The sequence below is a fragment of the Penicillium argentinense genome (assembly GCF_028826775.1).
Source record: "Penicillium argentinense strain IBT 30761 chromosome Unknown utg000004l_segment0_segment0, whole genome shotgun sequence".
Taxonomy (NCBI): domain Eukaryota; kingdom Fungi; phylum Ascomycota; class Eurotiomycetes; order Eurotiales; family Aspergillaceae; genus Penicillium; species Penicillium argentinense.
This window is the reverse complement of record NW_026622663.1, coordinates 2,518,700-2,539,029: the sequence shown is the minus strand read 5'-3', so window position 1 is coordinate 2,539,029 and position 20,330 is coordinate 2,518,700. Positions and strand designations below refer to the sequence as shown.

General features: G+C 52.2%; 9 protein-coding genes across 9 annotated transcripts; 4 read left to right on the top strand and 5 right to left on the bottom strand.

Annotated features, from left to right (window-relative positions):
* Positions 1–211: 211 nt before the first annotated feature.
* N7532_003849 (uncharacterized protein) lies at positions 212–3,034 on the bottom strand (the record flags this gene model as incomplete). The annotated part of the gene is made up of 2 exons (XM_056616343.1): positions 212–556; positions 626–3,034. 2 exons carry the CDS (start codon positions 3,032–3,034, stop codon positions 212–214), a joined length of 2,754 nt encoding a protein of 917 aa, XP_056476700.1.
* Positions 3,035–4,532: 1,498 nt separating this feature from the next.
* On the bottom strand, positions 4,533–5,247 carry N7532_003848 (uncharacterized protein; the record flags this gene model as incomplete). Its single annotated transcript, XM_056616342.1, has 2 exons — positions 4,533–4,702; positions 4,770–5,247. 2 exons carry the CDS (start codon positions 5,245–5,247, stop codon positions 4,533–4,535), a joined length of 648 nt encoding a protein of 215 aa, XP_056476699.1.
* Positions 5,248–5,500: 253 nt separating this feature from the next.
* On the top strand, positions 5,501–6,037 carry N7532_003847 (uncharacterized protein; the record flags this gene model as incomplete). Its single annotated transcript, XM_056616341.1, has 2 exons — positions 5,501–5,509; positions 5,576–6,037. The coding sequence occupies 2 exons, from the start codon at positions 5,501–5,503 to the stop codon at positions 6,035–6,037; spliced, it is 471 nt and encodes a 156-aa protein (XP_056476698.1).
* Positions 6,038–6,865: 828 nt separating this feature from the next.
* N7532_003846 (kinesin family protein) lies at positions 6,866–9,959 on the top strand (the record flags this gene model as incomplete). The annotated part of the gene is made up of 2 exons (XM_056616340.1): positions 6,866–7,065; positions 7,142–9,959. The coding sequence occupies 2 exons, from the start codon at positions 6,866–6,868 to the stop codon at positions 9,957–9,959; spliced, it is 3,018 nt and encodes a 1,005-aa protein (XP_056476697.1).
* Positions 9,960–10,665: 706 nt separating this feature from the next.
* Positions 10,666–11,468, top strand: N7532_003845 (peptide-methionine-S-sulfoxide reductase; the record flags this gene model as incomplete). The annotated part of the gene is made up of 3 exons (XM_056616339.1): positions 10,666–10,942; positions 11,031–11,331; positions 11,435–11,468. 3 exons carry the CDS (start codon positions 10,666–10,668, stop codon positions 11,466–11,468), a joined length of 612 nt encoding a protein of 203 aa, XP_056476696.1.
* A 229-nt stretch (positions 11,469–11,697) lies between these two features.
* N7532_003844 (MATE family efflux transporter) lies at positions 11,698–13,440 on the bottom strand (the record flags this gene model as incomplete). Its single annotated transcript, XM_056616338.1, has 2 exons — positions 11,698–12,501; positions 12,553–13,440. 2 exons carry the CDS (start codon positions 13,438–13,440, stop codon positions 11,698–11,700), a joined length of 1,692 nt encoding a protein of 563 aa, XP_056476695.1.
* Positions 13,441–14,195: 755 nt separating this feature from the next.
* N7532_003843 (uncharacterized protein) lies at positions 14,196–15,020 on the bottom strand (the record flags this gene model as incomplete). The annotated part of the gene is made up of 1 exon (XM_056616337.1): positions 14,196–15,020. One exon carries the CDS (start codon positions 15,018–15,020, stop codon positions 14,196–14,198), a length of 825 nt encoding a protein of 274 aa, XP_056476694.1.
* Positions 15,021–15,919: 899 nt separating this feature from the next.
* On the bottom strand, positions 15,920–17,798 carry N7532_003842 (uncharacterized protein; the record flags this gene model as incomplete). Its single annotated transcript, XM_056616336.1, has 3 exons — positions 15,920–16,618; positions 16,675–17,286; positions 17,340–17,798. 3 exons carry the CDS (start codon positions 17,796–17,798, stop codon positions 15,920–15,922), a joined length of 1,770 nt encoding a protein of 589 aa, XP_056476693.1.
* Positions 17,799–18,541: 743 nt separating this feature from the next.
* Positions 18,542–20,122, top strand: N7532_003841 (uncharacterized protein; the record flags this gene model as incomplete). The annotated part of the gene is made up of 2 exons (XM_056616335.1): positions 18,542–19,690; positions 19,754–20,122. The coding sequence occupies 2 exons, from the start codon at positions 18,542–18,544 to the stop codon at positions 20,120–20,122; spliced, it is 1,518 nt and encodes a 505-aa protein (XP_056476692.1).
* Positions 20,123–20,330: the final 208 nt, after the last annotated feature.

Genomic DNA, 20,330 nt, shown 5'->3' with positions numbered 1-20,330 from the left:
CAAAGTCCTTGGTAGTCCCATAGCGGTAAAAGAAGCGGAATGGGACAGATGATGCGGATAAATCCAGGATATATCAACGAAGAAACGAAAAGGTTACACAGTGATTGATGGAAAAGGAAGGCAGACTGCGTCCGTTTGTGGATATGCCGAGAACGAAGCGTCGAGGACTTTGTATCGCAAAAATTCATTTGTGACGAGATGGTGTGGTTTCTCATCGGTGAATTTTTGCGTTCGTGGCAACAGTCTCAAATTGAACTCGAGGCTGGTATCGCATAGGCCCCTTGTCATCGAGCCAGGGGGTAAGGTTCTTGCATTGGCTGACATCGAAGGATTGAAGCTGATGGCAGCCTTCGGCCACGGCCTCGACACCAACGCCAGTAACTCGTACACAGCCTCGCACAGAAAGATGTTGGAGAGAAAGTAGATGGAGCCCGATGCTTCGCAGGGACGGATCGGAAATAGCGGAACCGCAAAACGACATATTAAGATATTTCAATTGCGAGCACTGGAGGGCAAGGACTTCGGTCGCTGTATCAGAAAGCGCGCAGCAAAAGGACTGGTAATAATACGATTGTTATTACTCGTGAGCCAAGCATAGTGGGGGTTGAAAGCGTAGATAACTTACCAGATCCAGTTCTTGGATATTCTTAGCGGCATTTGTCAAGTGTACAATGGCGTTGTCGGTCAAATATGTGCAATCTGCTAAGCACAGTCTCCGTAGATTAGTGAACCGCGCATTCCCCCAGTACTGAAAACCTTGGTCAGTGATGGTGGTGCAGCGAGTTAAGTCCATTTCTTCGATTCGAGCAGCGGCGTGCGAAGCAATGTGGTGCATCGAGCGGTCTGTGACATGCTTGCAATATGAAAGAGTGAGCTTCTTCAATTGGGGACAGCCATACACCAAGCTGTCCGCTGTTTGAAGGGTGGGTTTGATTGATGCACTCTTGCCTTCGGTAGGCTTTTGATTGCCTGGCAAAACCCATCCAAGGATTCGCGCCATGAGGGTATCGCCTACTTTTCGACAGTTGCTCAGATCGACCTCCTGTAGACCGGTAGCTTTGCTGGTCATTTCGAGTATGGCGGAAGCCGTGACATCCCACACACTCTTCATCTTCCAAGTGGTGGAGTTCGGTGCACACGTATTGGCCAGCGCATTAAAGCCTTCGTCAGTAATATGAAAGCAGTTGTTGACGTTCACGGACCGGGGACGATCGCCCACAAAGGGACAAATTATTTTAACAAGAGCGTCGTCGGTGAGCTGGCGGTTGTATACGCTCAGGTCAAGGTCACGAATCACGTCGGGGGATTTGGTGAGGATTTCAGACCAGTGCGAGGACACCCCACGCAATCGAAGCAGGTGGTGCAACTCAAGAAACTGGAAAATATTTAAGAGAATGCTGTCGGGGAAGATTCCGTGGTGAACTTCATGAGCCGGGCGTGAGTTTTGGTGCGGTTTCGACAGGCCAACACTCTCCGGTAGCGCGAGAGTCGACGAGCTAGCAGAACGTGGTTCTGATGGAGATTGTCGTTGGTGTTCCCCAGTAACTTCTTCTGGCGTCAAAGGCGCCACTGAACCACGCCGACTTCGAAGCCGAACTTTGTCCAAGCCAAGGCTCAGATAAGGATCGGGGTCTGATGGCCGTAGTACGGCCTGCTCCTGGTCTTCAACAGGCGATGACTGATGCGGTCCATCTAGTTCTGTCTCAGTCAATGTCAACAATGGCATTGAGCGACGCCGAGCTGCGGTGATTTTAACTCGATCGTCAAGTTCCAGGTTGCCTAAGGGTGGCTGTTCGTCCGTCGCATCCGTCATGACCACATCGCCATCAGCGGTGGTCTGCAGTCTCTCTTGGGCGGTGCGCTCCACCGATTCGCGGATGCCTTTGGGGCACATCTCCCAGAATTGGGAAAGAACCTCTTCACTGAGCATAAGGCACTCGACCGACGTGACCGAACGGACAGTTGCCGTTCTTCGCGGCGCAAGCGACAGGCTGACAACTTCACCAAAGTACTGGCCCTGTTTCAGTCGGGCCTTGATCTCGGTGCTAATCCGATCGGAGCCGTTTGGCAGGTCATGACGTGATTCAGTCTTTTCGGCAACGACCTCAACCTCGCCGCGGACAATGAAGTAGAGCTCCCGCCCATAAGAATCTTGTTGGATAATGTCGGTAAATGGAGGGTACGAGCGTGGTTGCGCATTGAGACCCAAGAAATGGAGAATATCGCCGGGGAGCCCAGAGAAGAGGGGCAGCTCTTTCAGGAGCAGACGGACATTCACCAGTCCGTTTGCAAGAGCACTCGATGCATCCCGCCGTCCTGGGCTCGGCGATTTCCGTTTCTTGTGTATCGAACTAGCACTGAAGTCTTCCTCGGCGACAACCAGGTCTTTTGAGTAGCTCTCTCTCAATCGCTTTGAGCCCCTTCGCACTGGACTCGGACTGGGAGAATCCAGGACAGGCGCAGAAGTTTCTTTCTTTTTCTTTTCCAGGATCATTAACCGCTCTTGTGCTTCGTCCCTGATCGCTTGTTCAACCTGGGGGAAGCGCGGTAAAATATTGCGAAAATCTTCTTTCGTGAGCACGACTAGCATGCATCGTGTGCGGGCGATGATCGTCGCAGTGCGCGGTCGATCCATCAGCACACCAATCTCTCCAAAGAAAGCACCCGGTTTGAGCTCAGCGTATATACTTTCACCATCTCGCGAAGTGACCGCTACGGCGCCACGCACCAGCCAGTACATCGCCTTGGCTTCATCGCCTTCGGTCAAGATATAGTCATTGGGGGCGTGAAGCTGCGGGCGCAGATGTTGACCTACTTCAAACAAAAAGGATTCGGGTGTCGCTTGAAAGAGGGGAAAGGAACGCAGCCGGTCGATGAGCTCCAGCGGGAGTGCTTTAATGTTGGAGGAGGCTAAAGGGGAAGGTCGGGCGGGTCGGTTAGGGTTCATGACCGAGTCGAAGGAATGAATGAGGGAGACGGTGTCCGACATGGGCACGGCCTTGGTCGGGCCTCCGGACCTGCCATGGCGACGCATGATGAGCAGTCTAGAGGGAGGTTTGCGATGAAAGAGAAGTCGACCGGCGACCGGATGTTCGGAGGGGTATTCAGAAGTTCACGGCGAGGCTCGAATGTGCGCAGAGGTGCTGATGTTCAGACAGGTCCAGCATCAACAGAACGATGACGTCGACGAGAGCAGTAGAGTCGAGCTTCGCGTCGGCATCGCTTCTCGCACCCAATGGGTAGATCGTCGGCGCTAGCAGACCGGCATCTGCGCAGGGGGAAACCGGAGGGGTAGTTGACGATGTGGAAGGGTGTCAGAGCTGGGAGTCTTCAGAAGGTGGGGGAAGTTCCGACTCTGCGACGTCAAATGCGGTTGAGCTCCACCGATCATCTGGAAAGCTTCGGAAACTCTATGACAACCTTCGTAGCTCCACCATGGCGACTACCCTACACTCCTCTGGAGAGCACGAGTATAGCCGGCCGATGCCTTTTTGTGCCCCCGTCCGGCCTAAGAGGCTGAGTGGTCCCTTCTGCTCGGATCACTGCAGGCCACTTGGAGGCTGTGGCTTCCATCAATCCGACCGGCGCGGCTCTGCGCTCACAAAGAGTTCCTGACACGGAAAGAAAGTCACCAGCACCACCGCGCCCTTTGTAAGGTATGGGAGAGCGTATGGGGTCGGGTCACCCTTGGCAGGATTCTTCGAGCTCCCGAACCCCCCGGAATATCCATTGATGGATCAGACCACAGGCCGCGATGGTCGTTCAATCCATTTTGTACGGGGTATCTTATTCAATTTGGCCCGGATTTTGCTCCGAGGCAAAAAAGCAATACAGATAGACTGAAGAACCCCCACTCAGCCCTATAACCCACCTCCTCCACCCTACATTTCCCTGATCCTGCGCAGTACTTTTGCTAGCAACCGTGCCTGAGCCTGAGCCCATGACAACTGCGTTCTCTGGAAGCGGGCAGCCGGACACAGCGGGTCACGTGCCTATGATACGACGTGGGTCGGACATCCACAACGGACTGTGTATGTAGAAATAGGGGAAGATTTGAGCATGGAAAATGGTAGAAATTATCAAATGAAGAGCGTGGCTCGAATACGGCAGCGCGACAGGGTATCAACATGTAGTGTACATTGTAGAATGGAGAAAGGCGAAACGGGCCTATCACTCAAGGGTACGGGCTCAGTCTCAGCAGGCCAAGGGGTATTCAGGCCAGCTCGGGTACGGCGAGACTGCTCGAAGGCAGCGAATATGTTCCTGGGTGCTCACGATTTGGATGAGCATGAGAGAGATAGCCATAGTATAGAACACTTCGTAGACCCATTCTCTGCGCCGGAATATGCTCGGTTGCCAGCATCCTGTCTCGGATAGTAGACAGGAATCGCATGAAGGAAAGCGATCCCCTAGGGTAAAGTATGGCAGGGATCTGGGCGACTCCTTACGGTTGGGGTTCAATGAGAAATTGGACAAAAGTCCTCTCTGTTGGAGGACAAAGTGGTTCGACCGGACGAGGGGATTGTCCCAATTCAGACACGATCTCTACCCTCATTCAACCGACGATTCCCAAGGAAGAAGTCCACGTAGGCCGGTCGGTTTCCTTTTAATGACTCCAGAGCATCTTGCGCCAGTCCATAACCAAGTCCAAACTTCAACCCGAGCTTTGCAGTACGGGCAGCGGTGTATACATCGTGACGGGCTAGTAATTTAATCGAGTTAGTCTTGGATTATGAAAGGTGAATGAATGAAAAAGATTTAGGACTTACCGAGTAAGCTGTACACCCCCGAAAATGACAAACCCGCGGTCACCGTGGACAGAAAGTCTCGCTCCTCATGACGGGCATAATCGACTGTTTCCTCAAAGAGACAGAACACAAGCGAGCCAGCGCCTAGTCTGAATCCCATTTTGAAGCCCTCTTTTACACCACCCACAATTGAGATGTAGTTTTTGGTCTTATGGTACTGCCACCAGCCAGTCGAAGTCGTCGGGAATCGGTGTGCGTTCTCTGCTCGAAACTGAAGGCCTGCTTTGTTGCTCCCATAGATATAGCCTAGACCTAGGCCCGCAGAGAATCCAGACATGGTCGCGTAAGGTATACGCTTGCTGACATCGATGCCAAGTCGGGGAGGACTGTCGGATTCGAAGAGCTTGTCCCAGTGGAATAATCGGAGAGCCACGGTGCCGAGAAGCGTGGGAGAGGTTCGCGACGGCGACGAGTCAGATGGAGGTGTTGTGTCGTCCATATCGGCGATCGCTGGCTCTAATCGGAGCCTACCAAATGCTGGGAGCCAAAACGCGTGACTGTCACGAGTAGGTGGAAGCCTGGCGAGCGGCAACAATCCGCGTCGTGCGGGACCGCCGTCTTTCCGCCTCCGTCACCGTGCCAAACTGCCAGTGCCAAACCGCGGCAGCTCTGATCGCGTCACCGTGCCAAACAGCCAAACCGCGGAAGCTCTGATCGAAGCAACTCGCTAATACTAGTCGCAGTGCTGCAAGATGCCACAGGTAAGAAAAACTCACAGGGCCGCAGTGTCCAAAAGAGCTGCCAGAGCCCAGCTAAAACCCATTCAGCTTCCGGAGCAGAATAATCGGCCTCCGCCTGGGGTGACCGTCATGTTCAAGAAGTACAAGACCACCATCCTGCTCTGCCTTCAGCCAGATGAAAAGCTTTCCGCCGTGAAAAAGGAGCTGCTCGAAGCTTTGAAGAGTCGCGGGGTCAACCATCTCGGCAACGATATCGTCCCCGGCGACCCGGCCGAGCTTGAATTTGGCCTGCCCAAGGACCGCAGCGATCTTGAGAAGGGATGGACACTCTTGAGGACTGAACCTGATACAACTGTGCAAGATGCAGGGTTCACCGATCCCAGCTTTGTGGCATTCCGCTTCCGCAAGCCTAGCACTTCCGAGCCGAACGAAACAGTGATGGACCTTGATCAGGATGAAGCTAACTGGGATGTGATTATCCCAGGCTTTATCGACGAGGCCTCGGATGATGAGGCCGTTGAGGACGATGAGGCCGGAGCCAACGTCTGAGACCCTCTCTTCGACATCCAGGAAGAGCGATTCAACGCTTCACGCTGAGATCTACGGTGCACGATGGACAATACGGCTATCTGGTGGAAATTTTCTTGCTTTTCGTTTATTTCATACCAATTCCTTCTTCTCGATACGGCGTTTGGGGCAATATAGGAGTTCGGACAAAAGAGATGGAGAACCTCATCTTTATGGAACGATCTATGGGCAGCACAGTTCATTACGGCGTCGACAATAAATAACGAAACCATTCAGACAAAGCTCACGCTATTTGACTGCCCCGGAGTACGGGGTACGTAGTTGAAACATCATAATATGCAAAACGGGGTCCTGTAGAGTCCAAGATCAAGGATCTATCAAAATCGTGGGGTAAACCCACCCACATAACTCAGTATTTTGCCCAGCTTCGAGGATCTCGACGATCTCATGTCGGCAGACACAAGGCGGTGCGTGGGCATCGGGAACAAAGGACGTGTAGGTAGCCTGAAACCTCCTAATTCTGCACGTACTCGCGGGGGGACAAACAGCCAAGCCGCACCTGCCACGGCAACTGGGGCACAATCGCCACTGTCAGCTGGTTGCCTGGAGCAACGCGGCAACAAATCAACAAATGAAATCGCGCCCAGGAGACCCTCGGAGAATACTCGTTGCTGCAACCCATACCCCATACAGTACACCTTTAGATCCACACATTCTTCGCTCTCCATCGTTACTCTCGACAACCTCATCCCCCTGGCTTCGTCGACGCAGGGTGTCGCCCAGCTGATACGGCCCCGCACCTTCGCGACTTGGAGAGGCAACGACATAACACGACACACGACATCCACCATGGCCGCATCCGATGGCGCTTCCTCGATCAACGTCGCGGTACGCGTCCGACCATTTACAATCAGAGAGGCTGCACAGATCTCCAAGTCCGATGACGGCCCTCTCTTCCTAGGTGACGGGTCGTTGGCAGGCGTGCCGGCCCCGAAGCTCAACCAGAAGGGAATCCGGTCCATTGTCAAGGTGATTGACGACCGATGCTTGTGAGTAGCTATCCGGATATGCGCCTGTTTAACTCAATCACGACTTTGCAAGATTGCTAACTGCTTATTTCCACAGGGTCTTCGATCCTCCGGAAGATAACCCCGTCCAAAAGTTCTCCAAGAGCGTCGTGCCCAACGGCAAGCGCGTCAAGGACCAGACCTTCGCCTTTGACCGCATCTTCGACCAGAATGCCTCTCAGGGAGAAGTTTATGAATCGACCACCCGTTCCCTTCTCGACAATGTCCTCGATGGATACAACGCTACGGTCTTCGCCTACGGTGCAACCGGTTGCGGCAAGACACACACTATCACTGGCACAGCGCAGCAACCCGGTATCATTTTCCTGACGATGCAGGAGTTGTTTGAGAGAATTGAGGAAAGATCTGGAGAGAAAAGTACTGAAGTCTCTCTATCGTACCTCGAAATCTACAACGAAACCATTCGCGATTTGCTTGTGCCCGGCGGGTCCAAGGGTGGTCTCATGCTTCGTGAAGATGTGAATCAATCGGTCTCGGTCGCTGGATTGTCCAGCCACCATCCCCAGAACGTGCAGCAGGTCATGGATATGATTATGCGAGGCAATGAGTGCCGTACCATGTCTCCTACTGAAGCGAATGCCACCTCGTCCCGATCCCACGCCGTTCTCCAAATCAATGTCGCCCAGAAAGACCGCAATGCAGATGTCAATGAGCCACATACCATGGCTACTTTCAGTATTATCGACCTTGCTGGAAGTGAACGTGCCAGTGCAACCAAGAACCGAGGCGAAAGACTATTTGAGGGTGCCAACATCAACAAGTCGCTGTTGGCCTTGGGCAGCTGTATCAATGCCCTCTGTGATCCTCGAAAGCGTAACCACATCCCATACCGCAACTCCAAACTCACTCGACTCCTCAAGTTTGCTCTTGGCGGCAACTGTAAGACCGTGATGATCGTTTGTGTGAGCCCATCAAGCCAACACTTTGATGAGACCCAGAATACGCTACGATACGCAAACCGAGCCAAGAACATCCAGACCAAGGTCACTCGAAACGTCTTCAATGTTAACCGGCACGTCAAGGATTTCTTGGTCAAGATTGATGAGCAAATGAAATTGATCAATGAACTCAAAGCACAACAGAAGGATTCCGAACAGCTAGCGTTCGGAAAGTTCAAGAAGCAGACCGAGAAGAAGGACGCTGTTGTGCGTGAAGCCATTGCTCGCATTCGCAGTGCGTACGAGCACACATTGCCGGAGAGACAGGAGAAGACAAACAACATGCTCAAGCTGAGACAAATCAGTCGTCGCATTGGAATCTTGTCCTCTTGGATTGCTGCATTTGATAACGTTTGTGCATCTCGAGAGGGCGATGAGGGCCTTGCCAACCTCTGGGCGATTCGGAAAAGCGCGCAGGGGATTCTTCTCGAGCTCGAAGACAGTCGACACCACTACAATCAGCGATTGTCAAAAAACACTTGGGATAGAGCGATGAACTCGGCAGTTGAAAACGCAACGAAACAACTGCAGGAATTCAATATCAGTGATAACAGTGACTTTGCGAACTTGGACCGAGAGGCTGAGCTTCTTCGGTCACACGCGGAGCGTGAAGCCCTGTCCGCAGTGGTTGATCAAGACAAAGCTGGAGAAGCAGCTGCCGTACAGATTCTTCTGCAGGCCCAATTCGAACTTATTGCCTCGATTGAGGATATCATGCAACTCAGCGCATCCGAAGCCATTCAGAAGGGCCGCGTGATGCTCACCAAAATGCTGGAAAGCTGTTCGACCACAGCATCCAGCCTTGTCAAGCCTGATGGCATCTTGCCGGCGCTCCAGGTTCCGCCAAGTCCCGTCAAGCCAGCCAGTCCCCCGAAACCCAAGAAGCGGTTCAGCATGGTCAGCATGCCCCCTCCACGAACCTCTCTTGCCCCATCCGTTCAGCTTGCCCCGGTGGCAGCTCCCTCGCCCACGAAGGGCTCGCCTCGTCGTCGGAAGGTCGCGGCTGGCCGTAAGAGTGTCAGTTTCACGCCCAAGAAGACCCAGGTGAAACCTACGAAACGATCCGTCCGCTGGAAGGACGATGAGCAAGATGGCACCTTGACGGAATGGCAGAAGACACCCCAGAAGGTCGAATCTACGGATGAAGCCAACTGGGAAGAGCCGTCTCTCCCCCGAGGAGCATCTCCTATTCCTCGAAACATCCCTCGAGTATTGGCGCCATTTGGCTCGACGTCGCCACTTCCTGCGCCATCCGAACAGTCCTTGAACATTCCGAAGAACAACAACCGATTCAAGGCAGGCTTCTTGTCTAAGCGTACTGGTAGCTCTCCCTTGGCATCACCTCCCACAGCAAGCCTGTCGCTTTCTTCGGACAATGAGAACTCGCCCCTTCGAGACATTGAAGGCAGCAGCTTCCTGAACCGAGCCTCAACGGACCGTCCATCGCGTATTGCGGTCCGGAGCCCCAGCGCAAACTTCTCAAGCAGTCCAGTTTATGAGAACAAGGACAATTGGAAGTCCGAGAAAGATGATGCAATCAAGATCAACTCGGCTATGCGCCGCATCTCCAGTTCGCACTTTGGCCCCTCGTCTACCAATTCTCTGCGAGTTCATCGCCGCCGCAGCCCTACCTCCAACACCTACGGCAGCTCCCCGAGCGACGGTAATATGTTCACCGCATCTCAGGCTCGCCGTATGGTCAAGAGCGAAAAGGAAAGCGAGGCCAAGCACCGTGTCCTTAGCCCCCACACTCTGCCTGTGATGAAGAACACTGGACGGCGTACGACTCTGGGAGGTGATGTTCGAACACGGCATGCCAGTCTCTCCAGTCGGGACGCGCTCCGCTTGAGTGCGATTGCCGCACCCCCGGTCGACCGCAACCAGGACTTTAACAGCACCTCTGGTGGGCTGCGGTGAATGATTTATTGACGTCTGCTTTATTTCATGTTGTATTCGGGGATCGACATGGCGTTGGCGCATAAGATACCATCCTTTTTCCATTCTCCTGTGTCTTTTCTTAAACTCTTACCTCTTTGCAAGGGTGTCTACGAATCTTACGGTGTTTATTTCCCTTTGTTCATTCTCTCTTGTCGTTGATTATCGCTGTCCTACCTGGCTCTCGATTCTCAACATGAGGATCTGGTGTTTTACTCTTTTCGCTTGACATATTCTTTTTGTGTACATTATGAGATTGGATAAGGTTACTTCCAATATTTAAGGTCCTAAAGTCACCATGAGACTTGTGCATTTATTGTCAGTGATACCATAAACAACTTCGTACTAGTAAATTACTACTAGTAGTCTACCGTAGGTAGTACATATTCTTAGTAGGGCTGCGGCACTTGCGGGGTGACATTTTGGCAGGTTTCCCCGCTGCTTTGTCAGAAGTCCAGAATGACGCCACCGAGCAGCTGCAGCTCCTTTGCTCCCTCGAGAATCTTACGTACTTTCTTCCAGCCTTCACGCTACTTCAAAAACAGTCGATCATCGCACTTTGTTGGAAATCAAAACTGCTGCCGTCGCATCCTTGCCGAGCCCCCGTCGCGTCAACTTCTCCCCCCACTTTTTATATCCTGTTCCCCACCTGGGCACCACTGCGCCAGAAATTATTCCAGAAATCCCCATGGCCTTTGCCGCACCTGCTGCCTCGACTCTATTTTCACGCCTCCTTCGACCTTTCTCGACCGGCACGCCATTTCTTTCTCTGACCCCGGAATCTCAATCAGGCAACATGTCTACTGAAACCGCGACCGTCGCGGCCGGCTGCTTCTGGGGCGTCGAGCATCTGTACCGTAAGAATTTCGGCAACGGAAAGGGCCTTTTGGACGCGAAGGTCGGATACTGCGGTGGCAACACTTCGTCGCCGTCCTACCGTGCTGTCTGCAGCGGAGACACTGGGCGTAAGTCTTAGCAGTTTATTTCGCGACGAGCTCGCATTGCAATACTGCGGCCTAGACGATGACTGACCTTGGATCCTTTCTTCCGCAGATGCCGAAGCTCTCCAGGTTACCTTTGATCCCTCCGTTGTCACATACCGCCAGCTTCTCGAGTTCTTCTACCGCATGCATGATGCAACTACGCTGAACCGCCAGGGCCCCGATGTCGGCTCTCAGTACCGTAGCGTGATCTTCACTCACGGTGACGAGCAGCAGAAGATCGCGGAGAGCATCACGGACAAGGTCAGCAAGGAGTGGTATAAGAAGCCTGTTTCCACACAGGTTGTGCCCGCCGGCCAGTGGTGGGATGCTGAAGAGTACCACCAGCTGTACCTGCAGAACAACCCGGCTGGGTATGAGTGCCCCGCTCAGTAAGTAGCTCATACCCCTGGAGGTCGCCATAAGGGCATGTGTCCTTTCCACTGATGGCTTGCTAACTCTGCTTTTCCTTTCTAGCTTCATCCGAGACTTCCCTCCCCTCTCGGATTGACTAGCATCTAGCCTATGACAATTTAGTCAGATTGAGGCTCCTGCGAAATATGGAAATTACCGGGGCGCACATTAGATTAATAAGTCCTGGCATGAGAAACGAAACACCAATACCCTTTGAGTGAACGAGGGTCAAAACATTCATTGATAAATACGTGGCGTCAATACATAACCATCTTTTTTGGCTCTTTGACTCTTTTCGAGATATATATACACTCCATCGAACAAAATCAATCAATCAAGTTCTTGGAAACCTCCTCGATGCACTTTTTCAAGTTCACCCGACTCAAAATCAGCCATTGCACGATCAGTATGATGCAGAAACCAATCAGTGCACCACCCCAGAGTCCCCAAACCGTCCACCCCAGACCGAATGCCGAACCAAGCCCGAGTGGAAGTGCAATGTTGGCAAATACAACCGTCTGAATAAATCCAGCAGTAGTCTTCTTGCCAATACCACACAGAATGCCATTGGAGATCAAAGTCAAGCAACCCACAAAATGAGTGGCTGCGCACAGAGGCATCACTTCAGCAGCAAATGCGATGACCGCACGATCAGTTGCAAAGACCTGTGCGACCGGATATCGGAGAAGTGACAGTGCCAGCATATAGATCGCGCCAACACTGAATGCAACAAGGAATGCAAGCTTGCCAACCGCCCATGCCGAATCAGCACGACCTGCACGCATGAGATCGCTAATGCGGTCTTGAGTAGACTTTGACAGGGAGAAGGGTACTTGCAGGACTGTATTGGTCACTGCAACCAGTACTGCTTGTGCAGCCAGGGCAACTGGACCGAAATATGAGCTTGCGAGCGTGGTCATTCCGTGCACGAGAGACTCGGCTTCTGCAGCGATCATATTGGAGATGGCTAGCCGGATCATGGGGCCCCAGTTCGAGAAAGCCCTGCGTGAAAAGCCATTCCAGTATTTATCGTGGGATCCGAGGACGATGTATAGGAAGAGCGAGCATGGTTGTAAGTAGTTGTTGATTGTCAACGCAACCGGTGCGCCGATGAAGCCCCATTTGCGGTTCTAAGATTCGTGGTCAGTTTGCGCCAGATGAGGGCCAAGCGAATAGCATACCCAGACTAGCAACCAGTTCACGAATGCGGTGATGGGTGCACACACACTCAGGACATGCGTGGTGGCCGATTCCACGCCCTGAGCTTCGATGTAGCGTCTACCAGACTCAAAAATGGCATGTGCAGGTAGACCCCACGCAGCGATTCCAAGGTACCGACCGGCTAGAATGGCTGTCTCTTGGTTGGAGAGAACCAGTGGAAGTAGCCGTTCCGCGAAACTCCAAAGAACCATGATCGGAACCGTAATCACCAGAAGAAGACACAGCATTCTTTGGAAATGCAACGGGACCAAGTGATGCATCCCAGCTTTCATCTCCTGAGCACATAGGTTCTCCAACGCAGTTGCGAGGCCACGGTAGATCATATATCCAGTAAAATTGGCGAGGATACTAGCGATACTCGCGGCTCCGAGCTCTTTCGAACCCAATTGTCCCACGTTTATTAAACCGACCGTCAACAGAGACGATTCTAATAGAGCTGCTCCCATCAATGGGCCCGCATTTTGAAGAATGTTCTTTGTTTCGTCCTGGAACGAGACCGGGCTTCCTGGGTCTTGGTCATTTGGTGGGGTGATGCTCGGTTCCGATGGTAGTATTAAGGGTGTTTCTTCGTTGAATTCGCTCTCAGCCGTTTGTTTGACTTTCGGTGTGCTCTTCTCGGAGCTGAAGACGCCGTAATTGGAATAGCTATAGTAGCGACTAGAAGAATTATGGTCGCTTGTATGGGTCAACTCGTCGAATGACCGATCGGCCCGATGCTTGCCCGTTGTTCCGCTGGCCTCGCCGCTATGGTGGAAGAGGTTCTCATCAAGACGCGTATATTCTCTCCTCGACGGGGTATGAATCCGTACTGAATCTCGGTCGAAATCGAAGTCTGGTGGAGTCGTCATTTTGGATAGGAAAGGGTGGGTGAGTCTTTCAGGAGCTGGTTGGGTTGGTCTTGTTCACCACCCAAGGATATTGGATTTACACCCGCAATGGTGAAGAAGTAAAACGAGTTCCGCTGGCAAGTTAAGCGAAAATATAAATAAGCAAATTCGATTGGAAGAGCGCCCAGATCATCTTGTGCAAGGGATGATCGAGGCAACGGAAGCCAGACTTGCTCATTGGTTCCACTTTGCAGGCGTTGCTTTTTCTGTACGACCAGCGTGCAGATTTATCGATTCCAGCCGCAGCGGCCACATGCAACCCGGACGCAGTGCCATGATAAATGCCGCGTTAATCCACTTTGTACTTATTCAGTGTGCTGGAGAATCTCATTCTAATTGCGAGGGGTCGAAGTCATTCAGCCACGACACTCCACCCAATTTTGTCAACCAAGGCTACCAGAACATCGCCGTATCGAGTAAATATAAGTTGTTTGCTAGTTCATCATTGCGGGGTGAGAAATAGGCGTCAGGTGTCAAATTTGTCAGGCTAAAAGTAAATGCATTACTTGCAGGGGCTGTACACGTAGTCGGTCGCGAACGCGGCGTAGCTGAAGCATGAAGCCAACACCAAATCACAGAACGGACTGCTCGGTTATACTGGCTACAGCTAGCCTGTGACTTTTCAGTTCGTGATTGCTCTTCTATAATATCCGACTCGTTTGTCGAAGTCGTTGACGTCCGGGATGGCTGATGTGGCTCCTCTCGAAGCCTAGCACCTATTTCACCTGAGCGTATTTCTGCAGAGCATCGTGGAGCTGACCAAAAACCCCACCATACCAGAACGTCGCGACTTCCTTCCACTCTGCCTCCGGCAGCGTCCCGTGCATCATCTGCAGCCACGAGCCGACGATCAGATCCGCATAGCTGGCCTGCTGGCCCAGGATGAACGGACCAGACTGATCCATTTGGAACATGAAGGCCAATCCACCCAGCTTCTCGCAAAGAGAAAATTTGAGCTCCTCGCGTTTTTCCCCGCTCACGGTCAGCTCATCCCAAGAAGCCACGCCTGCACGTCGGACAAATTCTGCCTTTGTCACCTCGGCATCAGCTGGGTCGAAGGGGAGACCGTGCACCATGAGCTGAACATGAGCGCTAAAGACGGCATCGACATTTGTGTTGAATCGGGCATATTCAGTGTGCTCGATCGCATTGTTCTCGGACAATGGCGCGAACATCGCCAGATCGTCGGAGTAGACGTAGTCCAATGTCTGCTGGGGAAAGAGATTGCCTGACCCCGCAGATGGATATGTCTGTTGCAGGTGGACTGCAATGTCGAAGGAATCGCCGATCTTGGCACCAGTCGTCGAGTCGGTCATCATGGGGAGAGTGTGGTAATCCGAGCCGTCGGCAAACTTGCGCGAGGCGGGGATGCCAACCTCCTGGCGAGTCTTGCTGATGTCTGGCATGGCCACCCAAGTAGTAGAGTACGGCATGCCCTTGAAATTGAGTGCATATCGAGCCTTCCATGGGTTTGGTGCGCATGGAGGACTCATTTTAATGTCGTAAAATGTGATGGCGGGAGAAGAGGTTGTGGCCGCCATTGTGGAAATTGGGGAGCACTTGCGGCCACCTGAATGCTAATCAATCGTGTAGGATGACTTCAATGACCACTGTCTAAAAGTATCGACAAGCTGTGATGTATATGGATACCGACACTCATGGTCGGTTCTGAACAACAAATGTGGCCTCTCCCTTCGTACACCGCTTTCGAGTTCTACTATGACATCTGGTGGCAGGGATCATTTTGCCGTCATGAAGCGATTCAACTTCGACCTTTTTTGAAGACTTTCCAAAAAACTAGTAAATGGGCTTATTTGCCGAGGATCCAGGGTTCATGCATCTTGAGATCGACGTGAATGAACTGGTGATCTGACGTGATCCCGCTGGTTGCGTGCGAACGGGCAGGAATTCCAGGCTTGCTTTTGACCAATCACAAGTATTAGAGCAACCGCTCCACATCGACAGTTTTTGTCAACAAGAGCCACAGCAGCGAGTTCGAGGTATGAGACCGATTCTCATACTATTAGTAGCACTTTGCGTCTTTTACGTATCACATGCTCTAAGATTCAAATATCGAGTCTATGACAAACTGGACGGACTTGGATCTTTCTCCTTTTTCAATTGATTAAACCTGCCTAATAAAATATTGATTCACGTATACAGGGCCCACTGTCTCAGCCTCCAAGCCACCACTTGCTGTACTGTGGACATTGGTTCATATAGTTTGGGACCCTCTCGCTGATGTCGATCGAGTGGAGTCGTGGTAATCTTCAGCGGCGATCATATGGCGGGCTCAACGCTAAATCAAGATGTCGGGGATTTTATCTCAATCTATACCAAACTTCCAGAAAAAATCAACAGTATGTTCATGGTATTATAGTAATATGCAGAAACTTTTGAAGCAAATCTATAAAGACGACCCAGTCTATTGTCTATGTCTTCACTCACGGACCACCAATCCGTAGAACGAAACAGCGGTCGGGATCAAGATACCCCAGAAAACAGCCTGCATGATATCACCATCGGCCCACCCAGCCTTCGACGCGAGCATGCGGGCAAGGGTTCCGCCAACAATGCCCATCCAGACAACGAAGAAACAAAGGTCATTCCACCGTTTCCAGGCCTGTCCACGCTTGGTCATTTCGCTAGTCGATCGCATGGACGTGCCCCACCCATCTTGGAAAACGGTAATCAGACTCCAAAGATGGATCATCGGGAGAGGAATGTTGTAGAAGAGCAGACCGGGAACAATCCACAGCCACGAGTTGCTGGGGCCTCGGTCAGGGTTGCGGAAGTAGTTGTATAGGAGTGTATAGGAAATACGGATGCCGACATCGTACCAATTGAAGTAGGCGAAGCATTCTCCCGTGATGAGGTAGTAGAGGATATACGCGAATCCGAGGAGAGGACCAGCCTCTCGCTTCACGGCAGCCCAGAAGAACAGCGGGTTGGTGAGGAGGTAGAGCTTGGGTTGTTGGAAAGACTCAATATGGCCTGCTCGACTCCAGCGGACTTGCTGCAGAATCCAGCGACTGAGGGTGGTTGGGGTATCAGTTGCAGCCAGCGTGTCGGATGCATAGGTCACAGTCCATCCGCGCATGAGCAGGTTTGTGGTAAGGTGACGATCCTCGTTGACAACCTGAGTCCAGATATTAGCAAGCAAGTATCGAATGTACATGACAAAACAGCACTCACCATTCGATGACCCAGAACAGTCTGAGTATACCACGGGTATAGAATCGCAGGGAGAGCAGACACTCGGAATGCCGTGCTGGGACCACTCTGACAGTCGCTGGTTCCAGAAAGAGTTGAGACGGAGCGTGTCATATACAACTCCGACCAGTACACGACACTACCCAGCTTCGTGCTGACGGTGTCATTTTCATTGTGAACAATCAGACCTGAACTGCCACCACCGACATTAGGATCTCCCGCAATGGTATCAATGGTGCTTTTCAGGGAACCCGGCAGCACAATGGTGTCCGAATCGGAGGACCAGAGGTACTCGATTCCGAGCATCTCAGAGATGACAATAGAGAATATGAAGGAAGAGAACATGATGCCTTTCTTGTGCAAATGCGGCTGATACAGACACAATCGAGCCACTCCGTCCGGCTGGCCGAGTCTCAGGTCATGTTCTGCAAGGATCTCTCGGGCAAGCTGGCAGCAGTGGGCAATAGTGGCTTCCATGTAAGCCTGGGGAGCCTGCGAGTTTCCATCGATGGTGGAGGTCTTTTCGAAGGTGTGCATCGCAACCTCTCCAAATGGCTCGTCGATATGAATGACGGCCGAGTTTTTGGGAAAGACCTGCCGAGCATTAGTTTGCGACTTTTTTGATCATCTAGAGTGGCTGGACCTACATTTTGGAAAACTCGAATCATTTCCATGTCAGGAACATCGTCGCCATCGACGCCCACAAGCACCAAACGGCACTCGGAAATATTCTTGTAACTTTCCAAGGCTCGCGCAAACAGCTCGGGGTCCTCGCGATATCCCACGATGGCCGCCATGCATTCGGGGCCGCGGTTTGCATTAGGAGACACAAGGCTCGCTTTCTCGAGATCTTGAATCTTTTGGGGCTGGCCATGCAGCTTTCGTCGACGGTTTTCGTTCATAAACCGATTGTACTCCGCCGAGAAAATAGTCAAAAGAATATCGAGCGTCAACGGATGGCGTGTGTATCCCGTGATGACGGAGTAAATAGGGAGTACGATCAGACATCCCAGCAAATTAAGAAATTGTCGGAAACGAGAGACTTCGGGTCCTCTCTCTTGGAACGAGGAAAGCCGGGGATACATTTTGTCACCAAAAGAATCCATGATTATTCTTCAACGAGAGTCGGTGGGACGAAGGTTGGACACTTGCCCACTCACCCAGACACCCTGGTACAGTATATCAGATCCCCACGTGCTGGCGTAGGGAGTGTAGATGATTAGATATTTTGAGCGACAGCCAAAAAACGATCACGCCCGGACTTCCAAACGAAAGTGATAAAAATAGCAAAGACAAAAATGAACGTGCGAGAAAAAACGAGTGTGAAGAATTTCTCAGGCGTCCCTGGCGGCATCCCCTCCAAATTTTATTCAGGCGCAGGCTGAGTCTTGATTCCCGTGCCCGTCTCGAAGACTAACTCCCCTCGTCGCTAGCCCCGGTTGCTATTCAGGGGTTTTGGGACCCGAATTCCGGTTATCCCGACGACACAGTGAGACCGCCGCTCATATTGTAGTCAGAGCGACGAATAAGCAGGCCCAGAAAGGAGCCGCATGGCTCGGTACCAGTCAGCGCCAATCCCAAGAGAACTCGGTCGCCGTTAGGGTCTGCCTAGAGCCTGCTAGGGCTGGCTAGCGGCTTCTTCAGGCCCCCGGTGGCGGCGACATCGCTTGGAAAAGAGTGAGACAGTGGAGGCTCAGTGGAGTCGCATTGATGGGACCTACCGGACGAGCCCGTTGGAGGATTCTTGGCGAAGGATGAGATCTGAGATGCTGCCGCCCCAAAAAAGGAGGGGGGTCTTTTTTAGCTGCAATTCCGCTCTTGCCTTCTTGTTTGCGATGCGCACGCCAGCATGTTGCGCGCATTTTACCGAGACAATCGCATGGTCCCCTTGGGGATCATGCTGTTGACCTTCTTGGTCTTTGTCTATCATTTCGAACTCGATCGCCAGGGCCCACTGGGCGAGATCCCCGCCGCTGCGGTCCCTGACAAACTGGTTGTTGATACTCCACGAACACATTCCAGCCCTGTCGTGGAGATTGTTGATCCGGTCGACGATGCTGCAGAGCAACTGGCTCACCCTGCCATTCCTTCCGCCGTTCCTTCCTCTAAGCCCAAAGTGCCTGCTAACAGCGGCACCACTACACACTCGTTACATCTCCCCAAAACCATCAACTCCGACGATGTCGTTCTTATGTTCAAAACCGGCGCCACAGTCCTGTGGAAACGAGTTCCCATCCATTTGGCCACTAGCCTCTCTCCTAATCGTATCAACCCGAACAACGTCCTTCTTTACTCTGACTACCCCGAAACCATCGGGGACTGGGATTTCATCGATGTCCTAGCAAACACCTCCGATGCAGTGCGCCACTCGGAGAATTTCCAACCGTATCGTCAACAAGAAGACTACGAATCACGGCAAAACTACGCCGAGATCTCCAACGTGCCTGGTGACTCCGCCGGACCTGCAGGTGGTTGGAAACTCGACAAATACAAATTCCTGCCGATCGTCCAGCATGCAGGTCGCAATCGGCCCGATGCCAAGTGGTACATCTTCATGGAAGATGACTCTTATATCTTCCTCCCGAATTTACTCCGTCATCTGGAGCGATTTGATCACCGCGAGCCCTGGTATCTGGGCAGCCTAGCCTGGATTCACGGCGACTACTTCGCCCACGGTGGTTCTGGCTTTGCGATTTCTCGCGGCGCATGGGAACAGAGCTTCGGCAAAGATCCCAACATTGTGGAGAAGTACCAGACCTTCACCGAAGCCCATGGATGTGGCGACCACATCCTGGGACATGTTTTGAAAGAATACGGTGTGCAGTTTGGTGAGACTCACGGTGACAATCGCTTCCGGTATGGATTCAATCCCGAGTCGCACTGGTCGACCTGGTTTGAGCAAGCCAATTGGTGCAAGCCGGTCTACAGCTGGCACCACACCCATTCCAAAGATGTTGCGCGCTTCTACGAGCTAGAGAAATCTTGGAACTTTGAACAGGTAGGGACCCACAGACAACCCCAAACGGGCAAGGACTGCGACACTAATTATAATCTCTCCTAGGGTCCCTTGAGATTCCAGGATATTTTCAAGGCAATGATTGCCCCCTATCTTCATTCGCGGGTGGTGTGGTGGGACAACTGGTCCTCCAAGTTTGAGATTCGATCAAACAATGCTCAGGACGCAAAGCCTCCAAGCTCTGTGAAGTCCACCGACACCTGGCGCAATGCCTGGCAGTCAGTTGACGCCTGCGAGGCCGCCTGCGTGTCTTGGGCCGACTGCGTGCAATGGTCTTTCTATGAAGATCGCTGCAAGATGGACAGTATGATTCTGCTGGGCAGCGGTATCCCCGAAAGCGATTCCCGTCGCCAAACGACCTTGCCCTGGGTCAGTGGATGGCTTCCACGACGAGTGGAAAATTGGGAATGCTAAGGATAGAATCATACTTAGAGTAGAATGTACATAGGCCTAGACGATGATAATTTTTTTTCTGTTGATTGCCAAAACAATCAGCCTTGGTGGCACAAATCTGACTATTCAGGTGGGGGCTGAGGCTTGTCGATCCCGTGAGCCCTAAATTTACCAACCATTGGATATTCCCGAATGCGACCCTGTAAGGCCTTCCAGAACCCTGGAAATA